Source organism: Pristiophorus japonicus, chromosome 14 (assembly GCF_044704955.1).
Source record: "Pristiophorus japonicus isolate sPriJap1 chromosome 14, sPriJap1.hap1, whole genome shotgun sequence".
NCBI lineage: Eukaryota > Metazoa > Chordata > Chondrichthyes > Pristiophoridae > Pristiophorus > Pristiophorus japonicus.
In genome coordinates, this window is record NC_091990.1 from 35217373 (window position 1) to 35237375 (window position 20003).

The following is a 20003-nucleotide window of genomic DNA, read 5'->3' on the forward strand; positions in this document are numbered from 1 at the left end:
AGCTGAGTGTCCAGGTTCATTTTTATAAAGCTTCTTTCCGTAGAGAAAATAAGAGAACAAATTGAAAGTAAAACTTAAAAATCTAAATTTTTGCAAGCTTTGCGGACATGAGCTTTTATGCTAATTGACATTTTTATCTGCAGATGAAGAACGCCAGCTACAACCTTGATCCTTACATTCAGGAATTTGGGATAAAGGTGAAAGACGACATGACTGAGGTTACAGGCCGAGTTTTGCCAGCACCAATTTTACAGTATGGTGGCCGGGTAAGTAACAACTGTGCCCAATTCTTCATGTAAAGATAGATAGATGTTCCCATCATCACTTCCACTTCAGAGAATTCGCAAGAGAAAAACATTGATTATTTTCCTGATCTATCGTCGTACGTTATTTTTCTATACAGGAGAAGTGAGGTTATATTGACAATCCCATCCATCACTCTATGCCAAAATGAGAAAATTGAATTTTAAATGGGCATTAGGAAAGGCCTAGAGAATGCATCTCTTTACTTTTAAATAAATCTAGGCTAATTTGGCTCCTCATTCACCAGCATATGGATTTCAAAATCCTGATCCTTATTTTTGCATCTCAACATAACCTTTGCTGCACACTAACTCAAAAGATCTCCTGCCTTCCATCCCCGTGGCACCCTCGCTACTCTTAACTTGTCGCTCCCTCTGCCCCACAATGCCCACTCCTTCACTCGCTGCCCTCTGCAGTTCTCTTGCCAATCCCTCTGCCTTGCCTCCTCCCTCCCTGCTTTCAAAAACCTTCTCTTCACCCCTGTTTTCGGTTTCCCCATTCTAACCGCTCTATTCCTATCACCTTTCCCCATGCTTGGTGTCCATTGTATCCATTTCATCTTTATTTGTAAAACACTCGAGTTTTTCCTACGTGTGAAGAGTGCAAATTGTTGATGCTGCTGCACTGCGGCAGAAATTGCCTCAAGCCTGTTTGGCATTCTTCGATTGTGTATGGGTCTGGTACTGTCCAACCATTCTGGGATGTCAGACGAAATTGTGCTTTGCAGCATCAGTCTCTCTACACGTTGCTAAATGGGACCCCCGTTAGAACTGGATCATCTCAGAAAAACGTACACAGATCATTTCAACTCCCAGCAAACCAATTTCCTGCTTATGTTAATGTCACATTCAAAACATGATGGAGCCAAAGCTCAGTAGGGAAGAACTCGGGGCGGGGGCGGAGGGAAGGTGTAAATATAACAGCTGGGTTTGCAGAGGGGGGGGGCATCAGAGAGCTAAGCTAGACAATATAGGCACATGCACCACCCTCTATTAAGGGGCCAGCACAAATACTGCCAAGATACTGCTTACTGCCAAGAAGCCAATATATGGATATACTATTTCTAATCACAGATATGGAGAGTTGTTTTTGAAGAAAGATGTACTTTACATTTGGTAATTTAATATTAATTAGCTTTTTTGCTGTAGGTATCATCCATTTCCTAACTATTAAGACATTTATCAAGCTCAAATGTACAAGTACCAAGCGTATGTTGGAATAACACAGTGCAACACGTTGGAGCATCAAACACAGCATCATGGAGTAGTGGGGTGGAGAGGCACTGAGCCATGACCAGGGGAAAACTGGAATTGGAGTATTCACTTGGTTGCAGGTGGTGTTTGGCCAGCAACCAAGTAGCCAGGAGAGAAATGTGAAGATGGAAGAGAGTGATAGCTGAAGTGTCGCCTAATGATTAAGCCAATTTAGCAGTCGATTCAGAGTGAATTGTTGAATAATTAGTTGCCTCCACTCTGCATCACACCTTTTAAACCAGTCCATGGACTAATATGGAAGAGCAAAGAGACGGAAACATTTTGTAGATGCCTATATCATCATCATCCTAGGCAGTCCCTCGGAATCGAGGAAGACTTGCTTCCACTCTTAGCATGAGTTCTTAGGTGGCTGTACAGTCCAATAAACATTACAGTCTTTCACAGGATGGTGCGGGCCGTCAAAATATAGCAGTGACCTTGGAATTAAGATACAAAGCGACAAAAGTTCCTCTTAAATTGTTTCTCTTTTTTTGTGTTTCACAGAACCGAGCAATTGCAACTCCAAATCAAGGAGTGTGGGATATGCGTGGCAAACAATTCTACAATGGGATTGAGATCAAAGTCTGGGCCATTGCCTGCTTTGCACCACAGAAGCAATGCCGGGAGGAGGTGCTGAAGTATGGTGGTTTTCATCCTGTGTGTGTGTGTGTGTGTGTGTGTGTGTGTATATATATATAAAAACAAACTTGCATTTATATAGCGCCTTTTATCATCCAAGGGACATCCCAAAGCATTCCCGGTATTTTTTAAATGTAGTCACTGTTATGTAGGCACTGTACCACTAACAACAATGAGATAAGTAACCAGTTAGTCTGGTTTTGGTGATGTTGGTTGAGGGATGAATGTTGGCCAGGACACACAGATGTCCTTGATGGGATCTTTTACATCCATCTGAGCAAGCATATTGGTTTAACATCCTATCCAAAAAAAAAAGCCCCTCCAACAATGCAGCATTAGTAATGTACCAAAGTATCGTAGTATCATAGAATTATACAGCACAGAAGGAGGCCATTTGGCTCTTCGTGCCTGTGCCAGCTCTTTGAAAGAGCTATCGAATTAACCCCACTTCCCTGCTTTCTCCATAGCCCTGTAAATTTTTACCCTTTAAGTATTTATCCAATTCTCTTTAGAAAGTTACTATTGAATCTGCTTCCACTACCCCTTCAGGCAGTGCATTCCAGCTTGCTGTGTAAAATAAATCGTTCCTCATGTCACCTTTTCTTCTTTCAATCACCTTAAATCTGTGTCCTTTGATTACCCGAGACAGATTCTGCTTATTTACTCAATCAAAACCATTCATGATTTTGGACATCTCTATCAAATCTCCTCCGAAACTTCTCTGCTCTAAGGAGAACAACCCCAGCTTATCCAGTCTCTCCATATAACTGCAGTCCCTCATCCCTGGTACTATTCTAGTCAATCTCTTTGTACTTTATCCTCGGCCATATAGTTAGGAGTATTTGTTTCTAGTGATAATCTTTACTTTTTATTTCTCGTTTCCACGCAGTGAGCCATAAATGTAAGGAGGAAAATAACTGATTTTCCTGCTTGCATGGCAAATCCCAAAAGAGCACTCAATAGTTTTCACAGCGCACAACACACATAGTTGCTCATGAAGTTCTATATTTCAGCTTAATGTTCCAGGCAATCAAATTATTTTTACATAGCAGGTTTTCTTGAAAATTGTACTGTTTAAAACAACATTGAAAGTTCTGGCTTTCAATAAACAGGAGTTTTACCGACCAACTGCGGAAGATATCTAAGGATGCAGGGATGCCTATCCAGGGCCAGCCATGTTTCTGTAAATATGCACAGGGAGCTGACAGTGTAGAGCCGATGTTCAGGCATCTGAAGAACACCTATTCAGGACTCCAGCTTGTCATAGTCATACTACCTGGGAAAACACCTGTCTACGGTAAGAGTTGTCAAAGATTAGTTTGGCTCTCGAGCGCCACCTGGTGGCAAACGCGAAGTATTCTTCTCTCTCTTTCTAATAAATTTGCACCCAGTAACTGATATCTGTTCCCAGCAATTATATTCTATGGGCCTGATTCTAAAAAAAAGTGTTCAGTTGATTCTACACTGCAGTGCAGCCTCTGTGAATAGCTAAGCCTTACAGACCAGGAAGGTCTAAAGTTCAGCCCCTGGTCTTTGCTGAGTTAGTTGAACTCACAGGAGAAGCAATAGTAGTATTACAATTGAACACAAAGCCCTGGGTTAGGAAGAGGAACATTGGGTAGGGTTCCCATTCCTAAGCACCATCCAGTAACACCTGCTGGAAATGCATGTGTAGACACTGGCTGAGGACAGAATCGGGCTCAGCTCTGATTCTCCCTCACAGTCATAATTTTGGTAACGCTCACTTCGTGGCTTACACATTAAGAAAGGCCATTTGGGCAAAGTACCGAAGGAGGACTGTTGCCTGTGAAGCCATCCCCTGGCAAGGATTTGATGCTTTCAGGAGTGGAAAAGAGATGGAAGAAAGTTAGGAATAATATTTCCAAGCTGTGCTGTTACACGGTCTTCCATTTATTGAAAATTACTGAGACTATTTATCGGTAGGCAGCTGAATATACATACTCGGTAAGGATGGGATTTGAGTGTCACATTTTGCTTGAGAATAAAAAAAACTGGTGATTGAGTTACTTTAATGTCGAGGAGGAATATTTTTTTATTGAAAATTGAACTCCTTTAACAAGTGGTTTGTATAGAGCTTATTAATAATTTTCTGAAAGAGGTGCTCACTAACATAACTTATTAGAAAAGTGAAACACTTATTTAGAATTATAGTTAACTTCAACATCCAAACAATTCAGCTTATAGAATCATAGAATAGTACAGCACAGAAGATGGCTATTTGGCCCATCAAGTCTGCGCCGGCTCTTTCAAAGAGCAATCCAGTTAGTCCTATCCCCCTCTCGTTCCCCATATCGCTGCAATTTTATCTCCTTCACTTATTTATCCAATTCCCTTTTGAAGGCTATTGTTGAATCTGTTTCCAGCACCCTATCAGGCAATGCATTACAGATCCTAACTGCCCGTTGCGTAAAAAAGTTTTTCCTCATGTCGCCTCTGGTTCTTTTGCCAAACTTAAATCTGTGCCCTCTGGTTTTCGACCCTTCAGCCACTGGAAACAGTTTCTCGTTATTTACTGTATCTAAACCCTTCATGATTTAAAAAACCTCTATCAAAACTCCTCTTCGCCTTCTCTGCTCCAAGGGGAGCAACCCCAGCTTCTCCGTCTAGCCATATAATTGCAATTCCTGGAACAATTCTAGTAAATCTCTCTCTATCCTCCTAAAACCTTTATGTCCTCCTTAAAGTGTGGTGCCCAGAATTGGACATATTACTCCAGTTGGGGCCAAACTAGTCCTTTTCTTTTTAATAGGTTTAGCACAACTTCCTGGCTTTTGTACTCTCTGCCTCTATTTATAAAGGCGTATATATCACTGAAGCACCCTGGCTAATGGCAATCCGCTGATAAGTGTGTGCTTTTAAACTCTCAAACTTAATAGCTGAGCCAGTTTATCCAAGAAGGTCTTTATATAATTATCAAAGATCTTGGAACTTGAATTTTCATAACTCCTGGGCAGATTGCCCTTTTAACTTAAAATATTCCTTATGAGCGCTAACAAATCTTTAAGTACCGCTTTGTGACAATGACTACTACTTTTTCCCAATTAGCTGAGGTGAAGCGAGTAGGTGATACCCTCCTTGGGATGGCTACGCAATGTGTTCAGGTGAAAAATGTCGTGAGGACTTCTCCTCAAACGCTGTCGAACCTCTGCCTGAAAATTAACGTGAAATTGGGTGGCATCAACAACATCCTGGTACCTCATCAACGGTAAGAACCATATTTCATATAAATAAATGAGGATTGGACTAAGTGGTATTAGACAGCATGTGCCTCCAAGATTGCAGTTATGGTACAAAAGCTGTTTTAAATTATTGAGCGGAACTTTCCAAGGCCCTACCTCTGATGGCACTGGGCAACTTAGCAGAAAGTCATGGGCGCTTTGCCTGTGATTTTCTGTTCATTGACATTATGGGCAAAAATTGTGACCAATACACCTGTGATTTTCCGATAAACCTTGGTGTGTCCAAGGTCCCATTGACAGCGCGGAGCCTTGGAAAGAGTCACTCATTGTTCTTCCAAGCTCCCTCTGGATTGTGTGGGGCAACTTTACCAGCCGGAAACAGAAAGTAGCAGATGACAAACATGATTGCACCAGCACTTATGGAATAAAAATTTGTTTTTTCCAAACTGCATGTGTCTGATATGAAGAGGAGTAGGACACAGTGCAGCCGGCAATGGCTACGAATACTGGTGGTACAGCAAATTCAAAAGTGGGTTATCTCTTCTTGACTTTTGGAAGCTCACAAAAAGGCAGATTTTATTTATCTGTTAATAGCAACTATCATGCATTTATCTCAGGAAGCATGGTATAACTGCCATTGCTTTTTCATTCTTCACTTGGGAATTGTATGGGACTGCCTTTAATTTAATGGGATTCTTTTGGGAAGGAAGAGAAGAAGGAAACCCAATGGGACATTTCCCACACCTATAAGAACACCTCTTGGTGCTAGTTCTAGCTGTGGCGATGTCTAGAATCCACATAATTTCTCCCATTCAATTTAACCAAACTGACAGCGAGACTTCCTCCAGTTAATTAAAGGTTGTATGGGAAGCAAATTTTTTATGCAGTATTTCATCTTTAGCATAAAAATCAATTTGGTGTCAAACACTTGTATTTTACAATCTTACGTATTTTGATTGCTTAGAACATTTCTGAAATAGTAATAAGAACATCAAGGTAATGTCTCCAACTTGACAGTCTGACCCGAAGGACCCAAGTGGCCTGGAACACACACACGTTTTGGAATTAAATACTGAATTTTTTTTCAATCAACTCTTCAAATTTAGGAGAATGTCATGCTAATGTGACATGGAATTAATTATGCTTGTTTAGCCATTAAATGTACATCAAATCAAGAAGGAAAAATGATTCAGTTGTCAGCTCCAGAGCCCACACTGTATTAGGAAATTAATTTGCTTCTCACTATCCAGCAGCCTGGGTACAAGTTCAGCACCATCTGTAAAATATGTATGAAATCATGAGGGAAGGTTCCTCTGTAATCATTATTATAAAATTATTATTTCATTCAACTCCACCTCTTATTGATTTTGTCAGAAACTTAGTACAGTGAAATAGTTTAATGCAAAAATATCTGGATGAAATAATTTACCCTCCGTGTCAGTGACATTCTCATTGAGGACTGACAACAGTTTTGTGAAAGAAGTTTGTTGTATTGCTAAGATTCATATCATTAGGCACAAAATAAATACTGATTTTCACCTATCGGGTGTATGATATAGTGCATTATAAGGAGCTGTGTGATGTGTTTTTCCGACAAGTAGAGTGATTTAATAATTAAGCAAGAAAGTCAGAAAAGCAATAGGAATGTTGGTATTCGTGAAAAGGTAATACTGGGGAATTATGGTGTTTGCTTGTCCTCTTAAGCTCTGATTATTTTAAGTGGCACAATTTTCTTTGTGCTCTCAGGTATATGCCTTAAGCCTTTGGTTATACAAGAATGTTAACTAATGTTAGTTTGAATCCACTAAGCTATTCCAGGGTCCAAAAGAGCAAGTCCTAATTTTGAGAGCATGTTAGCTTTCACCTACTTTCTGAAACTGTCCAGTTCTGGCTGTTCCTCACCTCTCACTAACTGAAACCCCATACAGTTAGATTTGATGTTTTTATTTTTTGTGTCTTGCACAATGTTTATTAAATGTTTTAGGGAATCAAATGTTCACATAAGAGATAATTTATTATCTTAATGGAGCACACATGCTGCAGTATATGATTTGTTGTCAAAAGATTAATTGATATTGCTTATGGACAAAAATATTATGTATATTTTATTCTGTATTTAAAAAAAACAAAAATTGGTGTACCATTTGGACAATAATTACCAGCAGTGATTAATTTGACCGTTAAAATCTTGATGGCACTTTTAAGCAATCTTGTTGGCCAGTATTGATCATGTGACATTTCTATTTCCTGTTATTTTCTGGCAATCTCTTTAAATGCAGTAATCACTTGACTGGCCTGTTGGATTGAGAATTCTATGGCAGGCAGGGCAGATGAAGATTAAGCAAGATTCTCTTTATACAGTAATGGCTTATTGGTCCCTGTAACATAATTGTTTCCGTGGACGCTTTTGTTTTGTGGTTTTGAGCATCACAGTTGGTCTGTTGAAACAGTGTAACTGAAAACTGATGTCTGGTAACAGCTACTTACTGTCACTGGTAATCGATGAAAAAGATATCACAACTTAACTTCAACTGATCTATTTTGGGTCTCAATAAAATGTGTTGCCAAAGTCATAACTTGAATATAAATTTAGGAGGTTTTCAAATATAAATTTTCTATTATAAACTATAAATCAACATTTTCTTCCGGTTACAAAATGCCATGTGGCATTGCTCACAGTGAACCGGAGGATTTTATAACACTAATTGTTATCTCTCTCTGTCTTCCCCACGTTACTTTTAAAGGAAAGATACCAGTTGAGGAAAACAAAAATAGATGTTATCTTTTAAAAGTTGGGTAAAAGTACTGAAAATGGTGCGAGTGGGAATTGACTGACACAAATCATTAAATATGAGTTTGGTGGAAGGAAACATTTAAATTATCAGGAAGGGGGTGGTGGAAATTTTATTAGAAGTGTAGATTGAAGAAACCGGGGGACTGAGCAGGGGTGAGTGCACATGGGGCTGAGGGCTGTACCAAAACACAGCGAGAGTGGCAGACGTGACACGAGAATTAATCTTGGAAATATTTTGGAAATATAACAATATATTTCATACTTAGTGGCTATGGAAAGTTGTTTTCCCAAAGCTCTACCATACCATGAGATTTGAAGTTCGAGTAGGTGTAGACTCGCGTGAGGCCAACATCGGGCAGCCGTAGAAGGGGTCTGCTGGACGTTTTTTTCCAAGGAAAATGTAAGATTTTAAAACATACAGCAGAAAGAGAATGGGAATTTTTGCACCGCTCCTATGTGGTATTAGAGAGTGAGGTAAAGCAGAGTCTGAAAAGGGAGACCTAGAGTATTTTCAGCAGAGGCTAGGCAACATGGCAGCTATATGACAGTAATATAGATCAATACAAATGGTACGTGTGAGGTGACAAGCAGGTTGTGACACCTCTCAAAATCCTACAAGCTTCGTTGGTAATTGCAAAACATGTACACTTTTATAACAGGATTTTTCATCTAAGGTAGTTTACAGAGGAGTTTTCAATGTAATGCTAGCCCCACGTTCCAAATTTAATTTAGATTTATTTACAATTAATAGAAATGTAGTATGGCCATATATAATGCTAATTTTCATACAATATATAATATATTCTAGCAAATATATTTGTCCATAAACTATGGCTACCTTGGAGCAATATTATATGATGATCCTCCATGTGACCTTGCTTTACTGGCACAAGTCCAGAGCCCTGTCAATGGAACATGGAACAATCAGGTTGGTCACATACTTACCAGCACTCTGATTTCTATTAAATATCACCAACAGAATGATCATGATTGTTAATGGCCAATTAGATTCTTAAGTGTGTCACGAACATCTGAAAAGTTGCATGATCACTAGACCAATGAGACTGCTCAAAAGGGATTTCTGCAAGATGAGCATGAGGAAAATCATAACTGAGCTGCCCTGTCTTATGTGTCTGTGATAGTTTCAGATAACTCATATTAAATAAAAGCTGACATGAAAATCGTCCCCAAGTAAAAATAAGCACTTCTGGGATGTTCCAATAACATGTTAGTCAGCTGACCCATAACATCATTGAACAGAGCTGGGCAAGGAAAGGGCTACAGAGATGGGCCTCATTATGTACAGTCACTATTTCAGCTTTTTTTAAAAATGCAAGCTACTCCACTGTATGGCAAATCTGATAAATAGCAAGTCCAACTTGTGACCTAGTGTGTTCCATATACAAGAATTCTTGATAATTTCTGTGTCACTAAGTCCCTGTTAAGATTAGGATATCTCACTTTTATGTAAAATTGCAGTACTGCTACACCTTACATAAGGAATCAGCAACAACTTGCATTTATATAGCACTTTTTAATGTATGAAAACACTTTCACAGAAGCATAATCAGACAAAAATTGACACCAAGCCAAAAAAGGAAATATTAGGATGGGTGACTAAAATCTTGGTTATAGAAGTAGTTTTTAAGGAGGGTCTTAAAGGAGATGGAGAAAGAGGTTTAAGGATGGAATTCCAGAGCAGAGGGGCCTATGCAGCTGAAGGCATGGGCACCAATATTGGGGCAAAGTGAGTGGAGGATGTACAAGAGGACAGAGTTGGAGGAACGTAGAGTTATTGGAGGTTACAGACATAGGGAAGGACGAGGCCGTGGAGGGATTGAACACGAGGATGAGAATTTTACAATCAAGGCATTGGTGGACCGGAAGCCAGTGTAGGTCAGTGAGCACAGGATTGATGGGTGAGCGGGACTTGGTGCAGGTTCGAATGCGGGCCACAGAGTTTTGGATGAGCTCAAGTTTATGGAGGCTGCAGGATGGGAGGCAAGCCAAGAGAGCATTGGAATAGTGCGAGTCTGGGGGAAACAAAAGCATTTATGATTTTTAGCTGCAAATAAGCTGAGGCGGGCGAAGATGTGCGATTTTACAGAAGTGGAAGTAGACGGACTTTGTGATGGCGAGGATATGCGGTCGGTAGCTCATCAAGGGTTCAAATAGGATGCCAAGGTTGCAAACCGTTTCGTTTATCCTGAGACGGGGACCCGGGACGGAGAAATCTGTGGAGTCTGACACGTCTTCAGATGATGTTGCCGAGGGGCAACATGTAAATGAGATATAGGAGAGGGGGTCAAGGTTAGATCATTGGGCTACTCCAGAGGTAATGGTACATGGGTGGGAAGAGAAGCCTTTGCAGGAGATTCTCTGGCTGTAACTGGATAGCAGAGTGGAACCAGGCAAGGGAAGTTCCAGTCAGCTGGACAATGGAGAGGCATTGGAGGAGGGTAGTCTGGTCAACCATGAGGGATATTGCCCCAAAGTCTCACTGGAAAATCATTTGTGACTTTGAGTAGGACTGTTTCAGTGCTGTGGAAGATGTGGAAACCTGATTGGAGAGGTTCATTAATGGAGTTGCGAGAAGGATGTGCATGGATTTCAGAGGCAATAACACTTTCAAGAAATTTGGAGAGGAATGGGAGGTCTGAGATGGTGGGGTGGGGGCTAGATTGCAAGGACACACGGTCAGAGTTGGGTATTTTGAGGAGGGATTGATGGCAGCCGATTCGAAAGGGAATGGGTCAGTACCTGAGGCGAATCAATTGAATGATCCATAGTGAAGGCAACTGATTCACAGTTTTCGTAGTAAGATCTCCCAGAATTTGATTCACAAAACACAGGTAAACATCTTCAAATCATACTAAATAAAAACGCATAACTCAGGTGCCCTTCGAATTGTAATATAGCAATTCCATAAGAGCATTCTATTCTCTCTACCTAAATCTTTTTAGTGATCTGTGCCATCTACCATTTCCTCAAGTCTTCAAATGCCACTCAAATTGGCTGACAGTGCTACAGGTAGGCTCACCCTCCGATGTTTCCCTTCCCCCTACTGGGGAATTGCCTTACCCCTTCACTTGCTCCTCTCTGCCTCCCCCTATCCCAGATGTACACAGATCGATTGGTGCTTTATCGCAAAGGATAACCCCGTTCACATCCTTTCTGGTCTGCCATTGAACTATATGAAACTTTTATAAATAAATAAAAATGTAAAATAGAAATGTAAAACATCAGATGATTGTGTTTTGAGAAAAGATTAGGGTTTTCTAAAATGCTGACTTGGTGCAAGTTGCTTTGTTTTACAAAGGTACAACCAAATTTACAAATGAAATCAAATTTACAAGTTAAATCCATTGACTGCAAACTGCATAATTGTTCTTCACATTTCTGTGCTAAGCTACAGACCAATTTTCAACAGTGGACAAGCAAACAGTGAAATTTAAGGTTCGAACAAGTTGGGCGTACCATAACTTTCAGTGTTTGATACTCCATTTATATCACTGAATTCTTCCATTTATACATGCTCATTCATACTTGGGTCAATTCAGCAACAACAAACCCACTTGCGTTGTGAGCCCAATTACAACAGGGTGATCTGGGGTGCGATTTCTACAGGCCAGAAATAGTAATAGAGTGAGTTGTTTGTATTTGTTGATGCCAACTAAAACTCTCCGCTATGTTTACTCTGGAGGGTTGTCTCCAGCAGCGAACTTGCTGTTGGGGTCGATGAAATCTTGAAAACCAAATCAAAACCAGGATCTCCCACCTTCATGTGTCGACAGTAAGAATTTTGATTTCTGTGCAAAATACAGTAGATGATTTGACAAAGTATGGCATTCAAACTTTTGATATAAAATTATTTGAAACATTCACTGAATCATTTATTCATTTTCTGTCTGGAAATCTAAATGGCCGTATTGAATAATTAGCATGACCTGTGCAGTTCAGAAATCTGGAATTTTTGTCTGTTTGGAATTTAGGAAAGACCCGTAAAAAGGGGAATAATTCACCAGTTCATTTTTACAAAAGACTCACTTCCATGTTGTATTAATGCTTTGGCGCCATTTAGTGCTTTCAATACTTTACTCACTTTATGCAAGCCAAGTTTAGAAAAGGATTTCCACCTGTTTCCTTCCAGTTCGGCTGTATTCCAGCAGCCTGTGATCTTCCTGGGAGCAGATGTCACACACCCACCAGCTGGAGATGGCAAGAAACCCTCAATAACAGCAGTAAGTTTGTACTTTAGGATGTAAAAAAAATTACTTACTGTAACGATTGTTGGCAGTGAAACATAATTGAAGGACTTTCCTCTAATAGTGAGAGAAATCTAGTCTGTGTGCTTGTGTGTGATTTTTTGTGTACATATATTTATGGCAAATTAAATGGCCTGGTTTATTATGACTGAATTATAACATGTAATGCGCAATATATTATTCTGCTGCTATGGTGGGGCTATGTTTAAATGGCCTACCCCTTTAAGACCACAAAGTTTAATTACTATAAGTGAACACAGCGGGGGTGAAATTCAACTTGTGTCGGGCGAAACGGACGTTAGCAGATCGGCCATCTGTTATACACCCACCCAATTATCTTTTGCGCAATGGAAAGAAAAATCCGGCAGGGTGTCCCATGGCCGGTTGATCCGCTACTGCCCATTTTGTGCTCCTGCCGAAGTTGAATTTCACCCCCAGCTTGAGGTCACTCAGAATTTAATTGTTCTTTGGCCAGGGAATTTTGCAGATTGGAATGTGCTTGTCAGTTTTATTTAATAGCTTAGAGCTTCAAGCATTTTAATATTGCTTTGTATCTGTAACAATTGTGCGAGATCTATGTACAGTACTCTACAGTTTTGAATACATTCATTTTTATGTATACACACTGTAATATTTGATACCCCCACATATTAATCAGAAACTTGTACTGATATTTTGTTAGCGAGCACTAATTCAAACAAGAGAATAATATTTAATAATTATCTTTCTACCTGTTTAGATGGACGTTAAAGAACCAGAGTACTTTGTTAAAGAACAGCAGCAGTTCTTTTATTCTTCTGGGCAATATTTCTCCCTCAACAGATACCAGATTAACTGGTCATTCATCTCCTTGCTGCTTGTGTGACAATACTGGCACAGAATGGCGGCCACATTTTCCTACATAACAACAGTGACTATATTTCAAAAGTAATTTAATGCGAAACATTTTAACATTTATTTTTAACTTTGATTTTGGTGCTCAAAACTAGTTGTCTTATTGGGAAAAATGTTTATATTGCAGTTTGTATTTAATATCTTTGTTTAATAAAAATGGATTCATAATGGGGTTCCAGTGGCTGCTGATGCTGAGAGGGTGGAGGTAGTGTCAGGCTGGCTGTGTGACTCTTGTCAAGGTTCAATCATGCTGGTGAGCTAGGAGGAAGTCTTGAGCAGTTTGCTGTGCTTTGGTGCTTCACAATTGGCCAGATCTTGCTGCAGCAGAGCATCTCATGGTGTTCGCTGTTAGTTAGACTTTTTCCTGCACTGTTCAGGTCAAAAAAAATGTTGCGGCGTAACTTGCTGGAAGTGCGAGCTGATAAGGGCATAGCGAGGGCAAGAGGGCATTTCAGACCTCAATGAACGGCGGGACCAACAGTGTATCTCCTTAACCAATTAGATTTAAGGATTGAGAGAAAAAGGAACGCCTGAGAAGGAGGGTGAATGGCGTCAAATCTGGTAAAGAAAGAGAAATAAAGAGAGGGAAAGAAAGATTGGACAAAGAGATAAAGGAAAGGTAAAAACATTTACATTTTTAAAATTTCTAACAGTTTACTACATGTAAGAATGAGATACAACAGTGTAAATTGCTCCCTTTCTGAGCCTCAGAAGTTGATTGGCATTGCATTAACAACTATTAGCAAGATTCAACCCAATATTCCAGTACAGGTTGAACTTCTCTTATCCGGCATGCTCGGGACCTGGCCTGTGCCGGATACGTGGATTTGCCGGACGACGGGAGGTCACGCTGACCCTCAACTTACCCGGTCCTGATGACAGCGCTTGTGCCCCGGAACCTGACCGCCTCCGCCACGCTCCGGCTCATTCTCAGCTTTTGGCAAATCAGCTCATGCAAAATGTAAAATGGCACGGTTAAATAAATGTTAAGCCTGTGTTCTTGGAAATCTGTCTCCCTTCCAGACGATTTTCCAAATGTGGATGTGTTGATGTATTGTTTCCCGGGTGCAGTTTCCTCGGCCCGTTTCCTCCCTCTCTCCCGTATCCTCTGCGGGCAGCACACGCCACATTCGTACCGTGGAGAAGGAAGTTTCCGTTTACAGCAGTGGGAGTGTCGCTGCTTCGCTGGCGTCGCCCCTGCTCTCATGCTCAGGAAGTAAACAGTGAGCATGCAAAACGGGGCCGGGAATGATGCCGGACAAGGGAGGTTGCCAGATAAAAGAGTACCGGATACGAGAGGTTCAACAGGACCTCACTACATTCAGTGCAGCTCAAATGAGGGTTTTATTTTAAAAAGAAGTCCTAACCAAATGTCAGTATGTTGACACATGCCTTCGGTAGCTGCTATTTAGGACCGAGCCATTTAGGGGTAAGCCATTTATGACCGAGATGAGGAGAAACTTCTTCACCCAGAGAGTGGTGAAGCTGTGGAATTCTCTACCACAGAAAGTTGTTGAGGCCAATTCACTAAATATATTCAAAAAGGAGTTAGATGTAGTCCTTACTACTAGGGGGATCAAGGGGTATGGCGAGAAAGCAGGAATGGGGTACAGAAGTTGCATGTTCAGCCATGAACTCATTGAATGGCGGTGCAGGCTCAAAGGGCCGAATGGCCTAATCCTGCACCTATTTTCTATGTTTAAAGGCACTTTTATATTTGGTGCATCTTTAGTTCGGGTCACAGTAGGGTGGTGTCCATGCATTGCAACACCGGCTCCCTTTGGGACATCCTGGGGTCTATATAAATACAAATTCATTCTTTCTTCGCCCGAAGGTAATGGGTTCATAATTTTATGAGTCCACGATGCTGTCAGGATAGAGGAGCCATGCTTGGTTACACTATGGAGTGCAGCCAAGTGTTCCTCCATTAACGACACTGATATAATGTAAAAAAAGTCTTGGGGGAGCAACACCAAATAAAATGAGTCCCAACGTCAACGCTATTAAAACCACTTAACTGCATCTGAAACAGAAGAGGAAAAGACTACCAGGTATTTGTTATGTATAACTACTCTAGCTTTTACCAGCAGGGAGCGTCTGTGTACTGCTGTCACCAGAGTAATGACAGACTGCTACAAACTTAAAAAGTTAAATCTATTTCTGAATTTAAATAATTTTTCTAACTAATTTTCTCCCCCAATATTTTCACCCTCCTCCTTCTCCTGACTCCTTGTTGGAGTACAGTTTTGCACGTATTGGTCAGGATTGCTTTGAGGATGAGTTCATAGAGTGCATAAAGGACGGGTTTCTTGAGCAGTATGTTATGGAACCAACCAAGGGGTGGGCTATCTTGGATCTGGTCCTGTGTAATGAGACAGGATTAATAAACAATCTCCTAGTAAAGGATCCCCTTGGAATGAGTGATCATAGCATGGTTGAATTTCAAATTCAGATGGAGGGTGAGAAAGTTGGATCTCAAACCAGCATACTAAGCTTAAATAAAGGAGACTATTAAGGTATGAGGGCAGAGTTGGCTAAAGTGGACTGGGAAAATAGATTAAAGTGTAGGACGGTTGATGAACAGTGGCGTACATTTAAGAAGATATTTCACAACTCTCAAGAAAAATATATTCCAATGAGAAAAGGGTGTAAAAGAAAAGATAGCCATCCGTGGCTAACTAAAGAAATAAAGGACGGTATCCAATTAAAAACCAGGGCATACAAAGTGGCCAAAACTCATGGGAGGACAGAAGATTGGGAAGCTTTTAAAAGACAGCAAAGAATGACTCAAAAATTATTAAGAAAGGGAAGATAGACTATGAAAGTAAACTAGCACAAAATATAAAAACAGATATCAAGAGTTTCTATCGGTATATAGAAAGGCAAAGAGTGGCTAAAGTAAATGTTGGTCCCTCAAAGGAAAAGACTGAGAAATTAGTAATGGGGAACATGGAGATGGCAGAAACTCTGAACAAATATTTTGTATCAGTCTTTACGATAGAGGACACAAACAATGTCCCAACAGTGGATAGTCAAGGGGGGGAGGAACTTAACACAATCACAATCACTAAGGAAGTGGAAGTCAGTAAGATAATGGGACTAAAGGCAGATAAGTCCCCTGTACCTGATGGCTTGCATCCTAGGGTCTTAAAAGAAGTAGTGGCAGGAATAGTGGATGCATTGGTTGTAGTTTACCAAAATTCCCTCGATTCTGGGGAGGTCCCAGCAAATTGGAAAACTGCACATGTAACGCCCCGATTTTAAAAAAAGGAGGCAGACAAAAAGCAGGAAACTATAGACCAGTTAGCCTAACATCTGTGGTGGGAAAAATGTTGGAGTCCATTATTAAAGTAGCAGGACATTTGGAAAAGCATAATTTGGTCAGGCAGAGTCAGCATGGATTTATGAAGGGGAAGTCATGTTTGACAAATTCGCTGGAATTCTTTGAAGATGTAACGCACAGGGTGGATAAAGGGGAACCAGTGGATGTGGTGTATTTGGACTTCCAGAAGGCATTTGATAAGGTGCCACATAAAAGGTTACTGCACAAAAATAAAAATTTACGAGGTTGGGGGTAATATATTAGCATGGATAGAGGATTGACTAACAAACAGAGTCGGGATAAATGGTTAATTCTCGGGTTGGCAATCAGTAACTAGTGGGGTGCCGCAGGGATTAGTGCTGAGACCCCAACTATTTACAATCTATATTAACGACTTGGAAGAAAGGACCGACTGTAACATAGCCAAGTTTGTTAACTACAAAGATGGGAGGAAAAGCAATGTGTGAGGACACAAAAAATCTGCAGAAGGACATAGACAGGTTAAGTGAGTGGGCAAAAATTTGGCAGATGGAGTATAATGTTGGAAAGTGGGAGGTCATGAACTTTGGCAGAAAAAAATCAAAGAGCAAGTTATTATTTAAATGGAGGAAAATTGCAAAGTGCCGCAGTACAGCAGGACCTGGGGGTACTTGTGCATGAAACACAAAAGGTTAGTATGTAGGTACAGCAAGTGATCAGGAAGGCCAATGGAATCTTAGCCTTTATTGCAAAGGGGATGGAGTATAAAAGCAGGGAAGTCTTGCTACAGTTATGCAGAGTGTTGGTGAGGTCACACCTGGAATACTGAGTACAGTTTTGGTTTCCATATTTACGAAAGGATATACTTGTTTTGGAGTTCAGAGAAGGTTCACTAGGTTGATTCCGGAAATGAGGGGGTTGACTATGAGGAAAGATTGAGTAGGTTGGGCGTCTACTCATTGGAATTCAGAAGAATGAGAGGTGATCTTATCGAAACGTATAAGATTATAGGGGGCTTGACAAGGTGGATGTGTCCACTGATGGGGGAGACGAGAACTAGGAGACATAATCTTAGAATAAGGGGCCGCAAATTTAAAACTGAGATGAGGAGGAATTTATTCTGAGGGTTGTAAATCTGTGGAATTCACTGCCTCAGAGAGCTGTGGAAGTCGGGACGTTGAATAAATTTACGACCGAGATAGACAGTTTATTAACGATTAAGAGGTTATGGGGAGCGGGCAGGGAAGTGGACCTGAGTCCATGATCGGATCAGCCATGATCATATTAAGTGGCGGAGCAGGCTCGAGGGGCCATATGGCCTACTCCTGCTCCTATTTCTTATGTTTTTATATATTGAAAGCACTCCTAGTGGCTGTTGAAGTGTGAGCTTAGACAGGGAGTACTGGTAGGCAGCTTGACATGGAAGCATCGGAGCCAAGCCCAAAGCTGACTTTGTGCCCTCCATACATGCACATGCTTGTTTCTTGCAGGGGTCATGAGATAACAATCAAGAGTGGGAGCTTGGCTGATTTACAGATGAGGAAGGCAATTTTGTCCATCTAAATTCATCTGTCTAGAATATGCCTACGCTTTTCTCTATTGCTGCATCTTATTATTTCTTAAATGGTTCCAGTGTTTTCACTTTCACCACTCTGCCCAGAAGTCCATGCCAAGTGGTGATCACTCTATGAAGAAAAGTTTTCTGATATCAGTCCCAAAATCACCGTATACTAATTTCAACCTGTGCCCCCCCCCCTTTACCCTACTGCCACAGTTTAGGTTAAAGTAATATTCCAGATGAACCTTTTCTATACCATTTACTATATTGCATAACTCTCATATCACCTCTCTGGCACCTCCATTTGACACTAGGGTCAGCATTATGGCTCTTCTCTGCACTGTTCCCAGCACTTGACTCTCTTTTATTTCTCTCCAGAACTGGCCACAGTAATCCAGGTATGTCTGACCAGACTGCTGTACAGTTTGATCACACCTTCCTTTGACTTGTTTTGGCTATGTAGTTCAACATTTTTGCTTTGCTAACAGGCACTGTGGCCAATGTTAGGACAGCTATAGCTCGCCCAGAACAAGCCCAAAGTAAGCCAAAGATAGAACTTGGGACGTACTTGCTGGATAATTCATCAAGGAAAGTTCAAAATCAGTACTGTCTTAAATTGTGATAACATATTCTGTGTTTGGAGCTTGACATTTTGTTTAATTTTGAAGTAGTAAATTTGAGGTTAAATAGCAGGAGAGCCAGTAGGAAATCCAACTTGGAGGACTTACAAATAGCACATTTTTCTGAAACCAGGAAGTAAAAACATTGAACTTTTAGCAACATTCTCAAGAAAAAAGAAATTCTTCTGCTGCTTGCTTTGAATTAGTTGACAGAATCCAAATCCAATCCTGTGTGCAGGAATTAAATAAAAGCTTTGCATATGTAAGATATATATGAGTAAATACAAGTCATGTGCAAAGCAAAGCCTGCAGTTCAGCTGGTTCCCTTACAATTCCTGTCAGTATTGAAGAGTGGAGATCATTATGTATGCAAGATCTATGGGATCCATTCCAGAAGATAGTTTATGATGACTCCACACAGAATAGAATGGCGAAACAATACTATTAGTTTATCAAACTCACTTTGTTTTGAATTTATATTCAGTTATTTGATTTGGTAATTCCATTCTTCTAAGGAAATCTGGGAGGGCAGCCAATGTGTTGCAATCTGGTTCTTATCTGAATTTAGGGGAGAAATTATTTTCCTGCATGATCAGACAAAAAATGCACTACTGTGCAGGAGAATTTTGTTTCCACATTCGCTGAGATTGACAGCTATCAGAATTCAACTTTTTTTTTTGAAAAACAAAATGTGTCCAACAAGTACAGATGATACTGGGCATCACTGTTGCTGGGATTTAAACTTTGACTGTCCCATTCTCTTCTCCACACAGGTCACTGCTGTTGTAATTCCTAATTTAGCCACCAGGCAGTAGTCTAGAGCAGACTGAAGAGTAGTTTCCTCTGGAGGAAGCACCTGATTTACAGTTATTGATTACCCTGTAGATCGGGTGAGTTTTGGTTCTTGCCAGCCACAGATCCTTGTCCTGTCACTCAATGGCACGAAATATTGGACCATTATGCCAGTTCTACAGTAGACTTTCCTGATCAAAGGCATGTGATTCCATTTTAGAAAGACTTTTTTTTGATAAACTTTGAATTCCCTTTCGAGTCTGCTAGACTAGTTTGTTCCAAGTTCAATCTGTATGTATAATGTTCCCCATTGCTAGGAACTAATTGAGTCAATGAGACAATCCAGTCCCCCCTCAGTACTGAACGGAGTCCTGATTGCAGCAC

At 40.5% G+C, this 20003-nt stretch overlaps 2 protein-coding genes across 7 annotated transcripts in view; one reads left to right on the plus strand and one right to left on the minus strand.

Annotated features, from left to right (window-relative positions):
* The window catches only part of LOC139279853 (protein argonaute-1), a 96946-nt gene that overhangs the window by 53604 nt on the left and 23339 nt on the right, over window positions 1-20003 (plus strand). For all 4 annotated transcript variants that reach the window (XM_070899119.1, XM_070899120.1, XM_070899122.1 and 1 more), the window contains 5 exons: window positions 144-266; window positions 2061-2194; window positions 3308-3492; window positions 5262-5421; window positions 12340-12430. In XM_070899119.1, the coding sequence (XP_070755220.1) occupies window positions 144-266; window positions 2061-2194; window positions 3308-3492; window positions 5262-5421; window positions 12340-12430 (693 nt within the window). The remainder of the gene's footprint in view (window positions 1-143; window positions 267-2060; window positions 2195-3307; window positions 3493-5261; window positions 5422-12339; window positions 12431-20003) is intronic.
* Window positions 1-20003, minus strand: part of LOC139279855 (splicing factor 3B subunit 1-like) — a 72229-nt gene that overhangs the window by 12588 nt on the left and 39638 nt on the right. The gene's annotated exons all lie outside the window — the stretch shown is intronic.